Below are 13912 nucleotides of genomic sequence, written 5' to 3' on the forward strand. Positions count from 1 at the left end.
GAGTACTGCACTGATTTTAGGGTTTGAGAGTTTCACACAATACCTGCAAGAGACTTGGGTGTGTGTTTCCTCTGGCTGCCATAAAAAATTCACACAAACTTCTTATCTCACAGTTCTGGAGGCCAGAAGTCCTCCAATTCAAGGTGTCTGCAGGGCTGGTTCCTTATGGAGGCTCTAGGAGAGCAATCTGATTCCCTGCCTTTTCCAGCTTCTTGAAGCTGCCCACATTCCTTGCCTCCTGGCCCCTTCCTCCATCTTCAGGACGAAGAGCACATCTTTCTGATCCCTTTTCCAGAGTCACATCTCCCTCTGACTGTTAGGGAGCTGTTGGCCGAAACCACCCACCTTGGCTAGACCCACTCGCCCCAACTGTCTCACAACAGGGGGTCCAGATAAGGAACATGGTGCCGCCTCTGAAAACTGGGAGAATTCGGGAGGGGCCAAAAGGATGGAGGAGACGCCAGCCCATAATATACCCTACCAACCACCCAGAATCCTTCTCGCTGGAATCCATCTTGGCTGAGAGATGCACGCGCCACCAGGAAGGACCATGAGTCGGACCAAATATGGGCCAAGCAAGATGATTGGCCAGAGACAACACGGGAACTAACCTCATTACCATAAAACCTGAGACTGGGAGCCACGTGGCAGAGCAGTTCTCCCAGGTTCCCTTACCCTGCTGCTCTCCACCCAGGTGCCCCTTCCCAATAAAGTCTTTTGCTTTGTCAGCATGTGTGTGTCTCCTCGGACAATTCATTTCCGAGTTAGACAAGAGCCCACTCTCGGGCCCTGGAAGGGGTCCCCCTTCCTGCAACATGACCACAGTTGGGAAAGTTTCTCGGATGAGAACATTTTTGGGGAGAGGGGGCGTTATTTTGCCTAGCCCACTGGAGTGTGCCTGAATCTGCGTTGGGTCACAGGTGTGACTACTGGCCAAGGAAGTGAGACATCGGTTACCTGTGGCCACAGAGACATCACACAGCACCGGAAACCCCAGACACGCCTAGTCGCAACTTCTCTGGGAAGCAGAGTCCATTCCTGGGAAGGCGAAGCAGAGATGCAGGCTCAGAGCCTGCGAGAATCTGAGCCTCCCCACAGGTCCCTTCTTCTTGGCCACCCCAGGACGCAGGGAGCCCCAGACCGAGGTCACGTGTTGGTAAAGTGACAATTGCTTTGAGCAACAATGAGCAAGCTGGACTCGGAGATCCCGGTCTACGTTACTTTGCGTGTGCGCCTAACCTTTAGAGTGGACCCCCAGGGTGACTTAATGTGTCCCTGATACTGTCAGACCCATAACCAGGCTAGGTCACGGCCCCAGGGAAGGTTAAAGCAGTGCCAAGGCCCCCAAATCACTCCCAGAAAGGTGGGCACCCAGGAGGCTGCTGGGTTGTTACTGCACGTCTTCAAATCCACATCAGACGCAGCCGCCCCGTGTTTGCCTCTGGCGGCAAATATAGACACAGCCGAGACCACTTTGTACTACTGCACAAAGCATTGGGGGACCTGAGCTGCTTCCCCTTTCACAGAACTTCCAGGACGATGAGTGAACCAGGGTCCAGTGAGTTAAGCACAAGGTGGTGTGGGTGTGGCCATGGCTGATGGCTCTTTCTCGTCTTGCAGGTTGGGGCTCAGATCCTACCTCCTCCTCCAGGAGGTCCCCCCGACCACTCCCCTCCTACCTCGTCATTGTCACACAAGCCTGCCCTCATAGCATATTGTCCACACCCTCCCCTGGAATGTACGCGTCACTGGGGCAGGCATTCATTCTCCCTCGTTCTCAGCTGTCTCTCCAGTGCCTGGAGTTTCAAAACATAGATTTTATTGTTACACAGGTGTAGTGAGGACAATGTAATGTACGCGTCACTGGGGCAGGAATGTATGTGTCACTGGGGCAGGCATTCATTCTCCCTTGTTCTCAGCTGTCTCTCCAGTGCCTGGAGTTTCAAAACATAGATTTTATGGTTACACAGGTGTAGTGAGGACAACAGATCAAGAGATGACTGCTAACTTTTTTTGGTTACATTCACCAAGAGGAGGGGGAGGCCAATCCATGCCAGGCAGGGCCACACAGAGAAGCACCAGGGTGAGTCAGAGGGAGGGGAAAATGTAGACCAGAGCCTTTTAAAGAATATATTTATTTATTTATTTATTTGGCTGCACCAGGTCTTAGTTGCAGCACGTGGGATCTTTTTAGTTATGGCATGTGGGCTCTTACTTGCAGCATGCGGGATCTAGTTCCCTGACCAGGGATCAAACCCAGTCCCCCTGCATTGGGAGAGCAGAGTCTTAACCACTGGACCACCAGGGAAGTCCCTGGACCAGGGCCTTTATTGTGGTTTCCATGGGAAGGAACAGGTGACGTGGGGATAAGCAGGCTTGGGATTGGGGCACCCCCGAGTGTGGGAGGGGGGGAGTTGGGGTGTGAGCTCTGGATTGGTTGGTTTGCATGTGAAAGGCACTCTAGGGGGACTTGTTTGCTGTCTCTGGGAATTAGCTGACCCTGGGGGGGGGGGGGCTGTCCCTCCAGGGTGAGGGAGGCCCCAGATGTCAAAGCATCAAAAACCAGAAAATAAAGACATGGTTAATACACCTGGAACGTGGTAGACACATAGTAAATGCTTATCGAATCTACGGAAAGGAGAAAGAGAGAAAGAACACAAAAATTCTGTATCTTCAAGTTTTCAGAACACTTTATTCCTCGTCTGGCCTATTGGGTCTTACGGGGCCTGGCAGAAAATTCCCCTAGTTTAGAATGTCTGACGGGGACACCAAATCTTGTAGTGTCTTCAGTAAACACCAGGTGGCAGACGATCCCTGCTGAGATTGAGAGGGAGCTCCGCAAAAGTTGGGACGTGTGCAGTAGTAAGGCTGCTGTTTCCTGAGGAAGGACCAAGGAACACCTCTAGCAAGAGTTACCTGGGGGTGGAGGGAGGTGCTTATTTATTTATTTTTAATTTTTAAAAAATTTTTTGGCCGTGCCACGCGGCTTGCGGGATCTTAGTTCCCTGACCAGGGACTGAACCCAGGCCCTGGCAGTGAAAGCACTGAGTCCTAACCACTGGACCACCAGGGAATTCCCCAGGAGGTCCTTGTTTAAAATGCATGTTCCCAGGCCCCAACTCTGATCTACTGATCTGATTCAGGCCCTGCCTCCAGTCACTCCTGGGATGCTGACGAGAAGAGGTTTCCAGGGGATCTTCACCGCGGCCCTGTTGGGGAGGCCCCCATGTGGGCCAGGTGACTTATGTGAGACCAAGCCAGGCCGGAGAATAAATAATCCCAGCTCAGCCCTTCGCCACCTGGATGACCTTGAGCCAGTTACCTTGAACACCTGAGTTTTCTCATTGTAAAATGGGCAGGGGGATTTCTGAGGACACAAGGAGATGATGCATTTAAAGCGCTTTGCGGGACTTCCCTCGTGGTCCAGTGGTTAAGACTCCGTGCTTCCACTGCAGGGGGCATGGGTTCGATCCCTGATAAGGGAACTAAGACCCCACATGCTGTGGGACATGGCCAACAAACAAATAAATAAATAAAATTTAAAGTGCTTTGCACAGTACCCAGCATCTAGTGGGTGCTTAGCCAATGATTGTGGTTGCATTTCATTCTCCTAGAAGAGCCAGGTCTAAACTGGGGCCTTCCGCCTCCTTGCAGACTTGGGGAAGGGGTCGGATCAGCCCCCATTCCCACCACAGCTGTGATCTATAATGTTGCATTAACAGTTTTTCAAACAAGAGGCCTGTTTGGGCCTCTGCAAAGCTGCACACTACGGGGTTAAGTGCCAGCAGCCACTGATAGTGCCTCGCAGCTGCTTCCAATCCTGCAGTCAGACCCACCTCGTGCCAACCAGCGGTGAAACTGCCGGGCTCCCCACATACTCAGCCACAGAAACCTCACGTTGGGCCCCCGTGGGGAGGCTCGTAAAACGCACTGAAGCTTCCTCCGCCTGGATGCTGCCAGCCATGGTGGACCAAATATTTACAGACTCGGCTGAAATGAGACCCAGCAGGGCAGGTTTCACAGGTGGCCCAGAAAAAGTCCCCTCATCCCCTGTCCTTGGGAAAACAGGGCACAGAGTGACAAGCAGCCCATTAGGCCAAGGCCCACACCCCCAGCAAGGCAAGATGGGAGAGCTGGGCTCACGAGAGCTTATCTGTTTAGAGCCAAAGGCATTTCCTGTGTGTCAGGTTCTGTGCCAGGGACGCAGCAGTGACCATGACTGAGACAGATCTGCTCTTTGGAGCCCAAGGGAGGGTTTCAAGCAGGAGGTGGAGTGAGCCTGGGTTCCTGAAGGAGGTGACTGGAAGGGCATTCCAGGAGAGGGAACAGAATGTGCAGGAGCCCCCAGGAAGGAACAGGTGCAGCACCTTGGAGAAACTCAGCAAGCAGGAATGTGGGTGACTTGGGGTCAGAGTGATCTCCGAAGTCCTGGGCAGTTCAGGGATCAGGCCACCAGCCCACAGGCCATGGCATGTTTCAGCAGGGTTCAAGGGTGTCCGTCACTGTCTCTCCCTGGGCTCTTCCTTGCTTGGGGGTCCAAATATTCACTGTCCCTGCCCCCCACCCCCCATGCAACCAGCACTTTCTGCCTCTGGGGAGCCAGCAGCCGCCAGCCCTGTGGAAGGTGGGCTCATGGCCAGGTTATATGGACAAAAATAACAGCAGGGGAACCCCGTGCAGCCTGCAGGCATGGGGTCCCCTCCCCAAGGACCAGAATATAGGAAGTAGGAGCAGGCCGGCTACAAAGCTGATGAAGTTGTTCATCACTCTCCACCTGGACTGAGTCATGGATGGCAGGAAGTGCCAAGATGCCATGGGGGGACAGGGCACGGGGGATGTGGCTAATGAGGGGGTAACTCAGTTATAGACGAAGAGGTGGGGGGAAGAGTGGGAGAGAGAGGGAGACAAAGAGATGGAGAGATACAAAAGAAACAGAGCTGTAGAGAGACAGAAAGAGACAGACACAGAAGGAAAAAGAGGCAGCAACACACAGAGAAGAGAGACAGTGACACACAGAGAAATAGAGACACACAGACGCAGAGAGAGACAAAGCTGACACCGATGGATACCACGGGACCCAGAGACCCGCAGAGATGTTGAGCCGCAGCGGCTGCTGTGCCCCCTGTGCCCACCAGGTGGCGCCAGAGAGCCACATGCTGCACCGCAGCCGTCCCTGCCTGGCCCTTCCTGCAGCCCGAGTTCCTTTCTCTCTGCCTGCGGTTCCTCTGTTGCTCCACTGCCGCCTTAGCGGGAGGCCCTGGACCCCAGAGTGGGGACGGAGGTGGAGGCTGGAGTAGGGGCTTCCGCAGGGATCGAGGGTGTCCAGAGCCCCCATAAACTGGCCACCCCCGCCAAGGCTCTGTGCATGTCTCCTGTGCGTATCTGTGCCTGTCTTGGAGTGTGTTTGCATTGGTCTGTGTGTGTGTGTGTGTGTGTGTGTGTGTGTCTTGGGGTGTGCATCTAGCCGGTCTCTGTGTGTGTCTTGTTTTGTCTCAAGGTGTGTGTGGTGTTTGTGTGTGTGTGTGAGGGGCTGTGGGCGTCTCTGTGTGTCTGGTATCTCCATGCCCCCAGAAACCTGACACTCTCTTCTCCTCTCACCTTCCCTGGCAGCTCTGCACGGAGTCACCCAAGAAATTTGAGAACCAAAACATTTATGGAGACTTAATGGTGTCCAGAGTCTCTCCTGGGATGCCAGAGGAAGTGCTCCCTGGAGCGACAAGGATGGGTGTTCATGGAGCTGACCGAGCAAGATTTAGGTTCTGCTAAACCCAAGCACCTACTTTGTGCTGCTTTCATGCTGTGGACTCAGTTTCCTCATCTGTGAAATGGGCCTGAAATTAATACCAGCCTCATAGCATTGCTGTGAAGTGATTAAGTGAGTTGAGGTTTGTAAAGCTCTTCAAACACTGCCTGGCACACAGCCTAAGGACCTAGTAAGTATCAGAAATCATCTCTTTTGATCCTTTTAACTACAAACACATCCATTAACCCACGGGTCAGTGGGAGCCCCTGAGAACTTTCCACTCACCACTAGGGATCTGAGGGTTGTCTTAAAGACCCAAATAAGTGGATACTCAGATATCTGCCTGCACACAAACTTCCCTTTTGGTCTAGTCCACTGGTTCTCAAACTTCACTGTACAGAAAAATGAGAAGATTAGATCATGATGGGTATATAAATCAAAGCCAGTTGCTGTCCCAAACACCAGGGACTCAGCAGTGAACAAAACAGACAAGGATGCCTGCCTTAGCAGACTTTCTGTTCTAGTGGGGAAAACATAATAAATGAAGTTCATTTGTCACTCAACAATGGTGAGTCATGATAATTAGTTACTATCCATCAATTTGCTTTCAATAATTTTGCCATCTTGCCTTCCAGAAAGATAGTACTAACTTACACAGTAACAGAGGTGAATGTCAATTGCCTTGTAGCCTCACAGAATCTAATATGATCAGATATCTTTTTTGACTATTATAGTGAGAATTCTAGAGTGGTTAAACACTTTTTCATGTAAGTCTTCGTCTTTTTTTTTTTTTTTTTTTTTTTACAATTTCCCATCTATGTCTTTTGTGTGTTCAAAGTGGCATCCATGTTCTTTGCATGTCTCTATTCTTATTTATTTCTCACAACTCTTTATATACGAAGGATGCCACTTTAAAAATGTTAGTGGCAAATAGCCTTTGTTTCTAATAGAGCTAAACTGGAATAACACAGTTTATCAACAGGGACCACCATGAATCCTCATTTGTCAGACATCCTAGCAATGAATTCCTTATGAAAACCCAGTGGAGGGGGACAGATGGGTCCAAGAAATAGTAGCTAGGAAGAGAGCATTTTGACCTGAGACAAAGCCTTTCTCAGCTCCTTAGCTGAGAAAATGTATCCATCTTCTGAACTGGATTCAGCACTGTCAGGGACATTTCTTTTTCTTTTTTGGCCACACAGCGTGGCATGTGGAACTTCCCTGACCAGGGATCGAACCCGTGCCCCCTGCACTGGAAGCACGGAGTCTTAACCACTGGACCACCAGGGAAGTCCTGTTAGGGACATTTCTAACATATAAATTAGATTATGCCACTCCCTTGCTTCAAACACTCCCATGGCTCCTCATTGCCTTTAGACGGAAATCCAATCTCCTCTCTACACCCTTCCCAAAGCCACCCCCAAGCACCACGTTTTCCTTTTTGCACCACCTCCAGATAGAGAGGCACCCTGAGCCTTTCCATTAACTCACTCCTGCCATGTTCCAGGGGCTCTACCTTCAGGTGTGGCTTTGGGAAAGTGATCTCCCTCTCCAAGACTCAGTGTTGTCATCTGAGAAATGGGATAACAAGTACAGACCTCATAGGATTGGTGGCAGGGACCCATGGGATAACTATTTGTAAAGCTTGATGGGATGTCCATTCGCTTTTTCCAAAGCCTTTTCAGCTTCTCCCTGGGAGGTGGGGGACCTTGGCAAACAGATGCTCCTGGGACTCACTTTCTTGATCTTAAAAGGAGGATATAAAGTTAGTACTATCACTGGTCTAGGGAGAGCAAACTCACTCAAGGAGTGAGTTGGACCTAGGGTTATAGGGAATTCACATCCCTATCATGGAGGGTCCACAGATGCCACTAGGATTGGGGGCCCAATGGAGCGTCTTTTTAAAAAAAATTTTTTTATTGATGTATAGTTGATTTACAATGTTGTGTTAATATCTGCTGTACAGCAAAGTGACTCACTTATACGCATATATACATTCTTCTTTATATTCTCTTCCATTATGGTTTATCCCAGGATATTGAACATAGTTCCCTGTGCTATACAGTAGGACCTTGTTGTTTATCCATTCTATATATAATAGTTTGCATCTGTTAACCCTAAACTCCCAATCCATCCCTCCCCCATCCCCCCACCCCCTTGCCAACCACAAGTCTGTTCCCTATGTCTGTGAGTCGGTTTCTGTTTCGTAGACAGGTTCATTTGTGGCATATTTTAGATTCCACATACAAGTGATGTCATATGGTATTTGTCTTTCTCTGTCTGACTTACTTCATTTAGTATGATAATTTCTGGTTGCATCCATGTTGCTGCAAATGGCATTATTTCATTCTTTTTTTTTTTTTTTATTGGCTGAGTAGTATTGCACTGTATCCAATGGAGCTCCTTATATGGAAAAACTCATTCACAAGTTCTTCTTGTAAACATTATGTGGGCACCCAGCCCCAGAAGAAAAAACAAAAACCAAAAACACATTCAGCCCCTGGGCTTCCAGTTTGAGAGACCTCTGATCCAAGGGGACATGTCTAGGTAAGAAGCCTGTGTCACAAGAGGCTATTTGTGATTCGAGAATTTGGCAATGCCAAGTTCAGTGGGTATGTCACAGATAGGGGCAAGTTAGCACAGCGCCGACCCTCCCTTCCTATCTGCCTGCAGTATTAATGGGATGCAGGCCCCCGTCCACACATATGCCTTCTGCCTCTGACGATCCATGCATTCTTTTCCCTGCAAGACAGCCAGAAGTGATGTGTTGAATGCCATTCAGGACCCTTGCTCTAGGATTCTTTTTTTTTTTTGGCCATGCTGCATGTCTTGGGGGATCTTAGTTCCCTGATCAGGGATCGAACCTGGGCCCCGACAGTAAAGGTGCTGAGTCCTAACCACTGGACCACCAGGGAATTCCCTCTAGTGTTCTAAAATGTTCGGGAGGAGGGGAGACTGTTTTGAGGATCTAGAATGCCAGGCACTCCAAGATTTTGGGAGTCCACGATTTTGGAGATCCCACGATTCTGAGCCTCCCAGGTTCCAGAACTCAGGGATTCACCGAGCTTGTCACTGCCTGCTTGGGTCTTCCATAATCGCCCGTGACAGATAATACAGTGTCTCAAGGCAGAAACCATGATCCCTCTAATCCAGCGACCCAGGCAGAGGGCCTACCGCCCGGAGCCACCTGGCTTTTCCTGACGGCTTAATGAGAAAGTCAGGATTAATTGGAACTGGCACCCAGCACTCACAGGGCTCAGCGTGGCTGGCTTGGCCTCCATATGTTAAAGCCGAGCGTCTCTGGGTCTTGCTCTGACCTGTTCTAAACACCAGCAGGTGTGTTGCCTGAAACCTGGAGCTTAGCCTGACAAGGGAGGTAGCTGGGACCGTGGTGACCCAGTGCCACAGGTAGAGCCAGCCCGCCCACTCTCCCTGAGACAGTGTACACCAGCCTGGGCCCTCATTCTGTCCCTCCTCTGGGCCTCAGTTTCCCTCCTTTGTTCAGTGAGATCAGCCTCCTGTTTCCTTGTGGATTACATGTAAATTACATGTAAATTGCTCAGCGTGTGTGACGTACTGTAATCCATCCTTGGGCACCTGGGTAGAGGCCCAGAAGGGATATAGCGACTTCTATATAACTTCTATATAACCCCATAGCAACTGCTCATTTCAATAGCTATTATCAGAGAGATTACACCATTTCACACTCCAAACCCCAATGCATAATATTGCTCTTTTCCCCAAACCCCAGCAACACGGTGAATTATCAAACTTCTTCATCCTTAGCAACCTGATAGATTTTTGTTTTTTAAATTTTATTTATTTATGTATTTATTTATTTATTTATTTATTTGTGGCTGTGTTGGGTCTTCGTTTCTGTGCGAGGGCTTTCTCTAGTTGCGGCAAGTGGGGGCCACTCTTCATCGCGGTGCGCGGGCCTCTCACTATCGCGGCCTTTCTTGTTGCAGAGCACAGGCTCCAGACGGGCAGGCTCAGTAGTTGTGGCTCACGGGCCTAGTTGCTCCGCGGCATGTGGGATCTTCCCAGACCAGGGCTCGAACCCGTGTCCCCTGCATTGGCAGGCAGATTCTCAACCACTGCGCCACCAGGGAAGCCCCCTGATAGATTTTTTAAAAGTATTTCGTGGTAGTTTTATTTTATATTGACCTTACCATGTGTGAGAATGAACTCCCTTTCATATGCTTGGAAGACATTTGTATTTCCTTTTCTGAAACTGTTCATGTCCTTTGCCTCTTTTTCTATTGAACTGTTGGCCCTTATTGATACCTGGAAGATTTTTACATATTAAGGAAATCAGTCTTTTGTCTATCATGTTTTGGAAAAGTTTTCCTTTGGCGATTGACCTTCTAGTATTTGTGTGTGTTTGTGTATGTGTGTGTATAGGAATTTTACATTTGTATGTAGTCAGTTATTAATCTTTAAAAAAAAATAAATTTATTTATTTATTTATTTTTGGCTGCATTGGGTCTTCGTTGCTGTGCGCGGGCTTTCTCTGGTTGTGGCGAGCGGGGGCTACTCTTCATTGCGGTGCACAGGCTTCTCATTGTGGTGGCTTCTCTTGTTGCAGAGCACAGGCTCTAGGCGCACGGGCTTCAGTAGTTGTGGCACACGGCCTCAGTAGTTGTGGTGCACGGGCTTTGCTGCTCCGCAGCATGTGGGATCTTCCTGGACCAGGGCTCAAACCCATGTCCCCTGCATTGGCACGCAGATTCTTAACCACTGCGCCACCAGGGATGTCCTGTAGTCAGTTATTAATCTTTTTTTAAAAAATTTATTTATTTTATTTATTTATTTTTGGCTGTGTTGGGTCTTCGTTGCTGCGCGTGGGCTTTCTCTAGTTGTGGCGAGCAGGGGCTACTCTTCGTTGTGGTGTGCGGGCTTCTCATTGCCATGGCTTCTCTTGTTGCAGAGCACGGGCTCTAGGCACACGGGCTTCAGTAGTTGTGGCTCGCAGGCTCTAGAGCTCAGGCTCTAGAGCTCAGGCACGGGCTTATTTGCTCCACGGCATGTGGGATCTTCCTGGACCAGGGCTCAAACCCGTGTCCTCTGCATTGGCAGGTGGATTCTTAACTACTGCGCCACCAGGGAAGTCCTGTAGTCAGTTATTAATCTTTTAAATCATTAAAGGTGTCATGTCATGCTTCAACACACTGGGATTATTATTATTTTTAACTTCCACATTTTCTTCTAGTAGTTTAATAGTTTCTCTCTCTCTCTCTTTTTTTTTTTTTTGCTTGGTTGGTGGGTGATCCATCTGAAATTAATTTTGTCTTAACCACCTTTAAAATCTCCATCTGAAATCTGATGGTTGTCTAAGAAGCTGTGTAGTAAGTGGACAATAGCATGAAGACTGAAACCAGGTGGCTAGGCTTCAAGTCCTGGCTCTGCCATTTTTCACTGTGTATCCTCAGGGAAGTCACTCTCTCTGAGCCTCACTTTACTCATCTGTAAAATGGGAGATAATAGTGTCATGTGAGAATTAAGGGAAGCTTTTATTATTATTTTTTTAGATCATGTACCTAGAAGGCCATCTGTCACTTAGCCCGTGTTTTTTTTTTCTGTTTGCTATTTTTGTTTTTATTTGCTTTTCAATTGCACTTGACTCTCAGCATAGCCAATTAGCCAGCGACTATGCTTCAGGAACATTTCTAAGCGCTTATGTGCAGTAATTTATTCCTCATAACAACCCCATTGGACAGATGGTGATATCGAGACCCAGGGAGGTTAAGTTCCTTCCTGAGGAACTTCCAAGGGTCAGGGTCGGGATTAGAGCCCTCGATCTGCCCACTGCCCTGTTCTGGCCTCAGCCTCCCTCCCCGACTATTGGCCACTGCTGGAGGAGGAGTTCCCACTGGGCTCCATCGTAACTAGCTTCTAAGTACAGACTGAATCTCTGAGGTCAAGTCAACATTCTGGATACCCAGAACTGGTCAGTCCTGTCCTGGTAGGTATGGCTGTGGAGAAGGGCAGGCAGCAGTCAAGGAAGGCTTTCAGGAAAAGGGTGCTTAGATAAGTAAGACTGGAGAGGCTGGCGGGGCCTGAGAAAGGGGTTGCAGGAGTCGGGGGAGGACAGCATGGAAGCCTCCCCTGACTGTCACTGGCCACAAGCCTTGACTCTTGCTTCTCCCCACTAGGCACACAGTGAACTATATAGTTGGTGATCATGGGCAGGTACCTCCTTGGTGGGAGTGTTGAACTTCTACTCATCTGTCAAAGCCCCAGGGCTCCAATGCCTACTCATCCGGAAAGCCATCTCCCGCCTACTGGCCTTTCCCAGCCTGGGGTCTCTCCTACTACTCAAACCCTGACCACATAGGACTGGGAGTGTCTGTGTCCAGCTCTGTGTCCTTCACCCTCAACTGGGTGACCCTTGAGGGTAGGGCCCTAGGTTGGGATTTCTCTGGTGCCCAGCATTGCCCGGCCCGGCCCGGACACAGAATAAGTACTGGTTGAATATGTCTTGAAGGAAATAAGGGAGTAAATGAGAGTCAAATATGTGAGTGACAAATACAAACCTCAGACACTTCCCTCCAGGGCTCCCACCTCCTTCGGGTTAAAGCCCAAGTCCTCCCCGTGGCCCACAAGGTCCTGCATGACCTGCCCCATCCCCTCCCTGAACCCCCTCCTCCCTGTCTCCCCCTCGCTCACTCTGCTCCAGCCACACAGGCCTCCTCGCTGTTCCTCCAACAGGCAGGCTCCGTCCTGCCTCAGGACCTTTGCACAGGCTGTTCCCATCTCAGCCTGCAGTAAGTACTCTTGATCATGACTCTTTGCGTGGTTGACTCATTCCTCCTTCAGATCTCCATTCAAATGCCACCTCCACAGAGAGGCCTCCCTTGACCTTGATCCCTAAAATAGCCGGCCAGTCTCGAGCTCTCTTCCTCTTCTGGTCCCTCCCTGGCACTTCCCACGATCGGATGCACTGTGCATTTACATATTTATCTTTATGATGCGGCTCCTTTTCGTGCGTTTCGTCCCGGGTCACCCGGGGCGCCTCCATCCGCCTGGCTCGCAGTAGGCACTTAATACAGGTCGACGTAAACTAAGGGGCGTCTGCGGGTGGGGGCTAGGGGCCCGCGGGTCGACCCGCCGCGCCCCGCCCTCGTGGGGCCTCCAGTCTGCGAGCTGGGCGTGCCCGGGCAGGCTGGGCGCGGGCGCGGGCGCGGCGAGAGCGGGCGGCCGGGCCGGTTGGGCGGGTGCGGAGAGCGCGCGGGGCCCGGGCCGGGTCCAAGGGCCCGGGCCGGGTCCGAGTGTCCGGCGGGGGCCATGGAGGGGCTGCGGCGGGGCCTGTCGCGCTGGAAGCGCTACCACATCCAGGTGCACCTAGCGGACGAGGCGCTGCTGCTGCCGCTCACGGTGCGGCCGCGGGACACGCTCAGCGACCTGCGCGCCCAGCTCGTGGGCCAGGGCGTGAGCTCCTGGAAGCGCACCTTCTACTACAACGCGCGGCGGCTGGACGACCACCAGACGGTGCGCGACGTGCGCCTGCAGGACGGCTCGGTGCTGCTGCTCGTCAGCGACCCCAGGTGGCCGGGGGCGGGGACTGGGGGGCGACCTGGGAGCGGGGGCCTGGGGTCGGGGGTGGGATAGGGGGCCCTGGCTGGGGTCCCCGGTGAAGGGTGAGTCAGGGCTGGGGGGAGACGGCGGGGCACAGGAGCGCCTGGCTGGCGTCCCCGGTGGGGTGGGAGGTGGGTCAGGATGGGCGGAGCCTGGGGGGCACAGGAGAGCCTGGCTGGGGTCCTGGATGGGGAATGCGGGGGGAGACAGCAGGGCACAGGAGCGCCTGGCTGGCGTCCCCGGTGGGGCGGGAAGTGGGTCAGGGCTGGGGGGAGGCCGGGAGGGCCTAGCTGGGGTCAGGGTGGAGTGGTGGGATGGTTGCGGAAGGGTGGACTGGGGATCCGTTTCGTCCTTGTGGACTCCTTGGAGAGAGCCCGGCACTGAGAAAGGCCGGGAGCCTGGCTCGATTCCCCCTGCAGGCTTTCTTCTTTTCTCTCACTCTGTCTGCCTCTCTCCAGCCTCCCCGGTCTTTCTCACGATCTCTCTTTGTCTCCTGTCTCTCCCTCTCTCTGTGACACCGTCCCTGTTTATTTCCTTTCCTTTCCCTCTTTCTGTCTCTGTCTCTCTATATCTCTCTGTCTCTCTGCGTCT

General features: G+C 51.5%; 2 protein-coding genes across 2 annotated transcripts in view; both read left to right on the forward strand.

Annotated features, from left to right (window-relative positions):
- The first annotated feature begins 13030 nt into the window (after positions 1 to 13030).
- Positions 13031 to 13354, forward strand: TINCR (TINCR ubiquitin domain containing). The gene has a single exon (XM_061189066.1). The coding sequence runs from the start codon at positions 13031 to 13033 to the stop codon at positions 13352 to 13354; it is 324 nt and encodes a 107-aa protein (XP_061045049.1).
- Positions 13355 to 13508: 154 nt separating this feature from the next.
- The window catches only part of ZNRF4 (zinc and ring finger 4), a 77387-nt gene continuing 76983 nt past the window's right edge, over positions 13509 to 13912 (forward strand). The window contains 1 exon segment of the mRNA XM_061189067.1: positions 13509 to 13575. Coding sequence (XP_061045050.1) covers positions 13509 to 13575 — 67 coding nt within the window.

Source organism: Eubalaena glacialis, chromosome 4 (assembly GCF_028564815.1).
Source record: "Eubalaena glacialis isolate mEubGla1 chromosome 4, mEubGla1.1.hap2.+ XY, whole genome shotgun sequence".
NCBI lineage: Eukaryota > Metazoa > Chordata > Mammalia > Artiodactyla > Balaenidae > Eubalaena > Eubalaena glacialis.

Bases quoted from the DNA above. Each gene is read 5' to 3' on its own strand.
- TINCR (XM_061189066.1), top strand. From the start codon at position 13,031: ATGGAGGGGCTGCGGCGGGGCCTGTCGCGCTGGAAGCGCTACCACATC.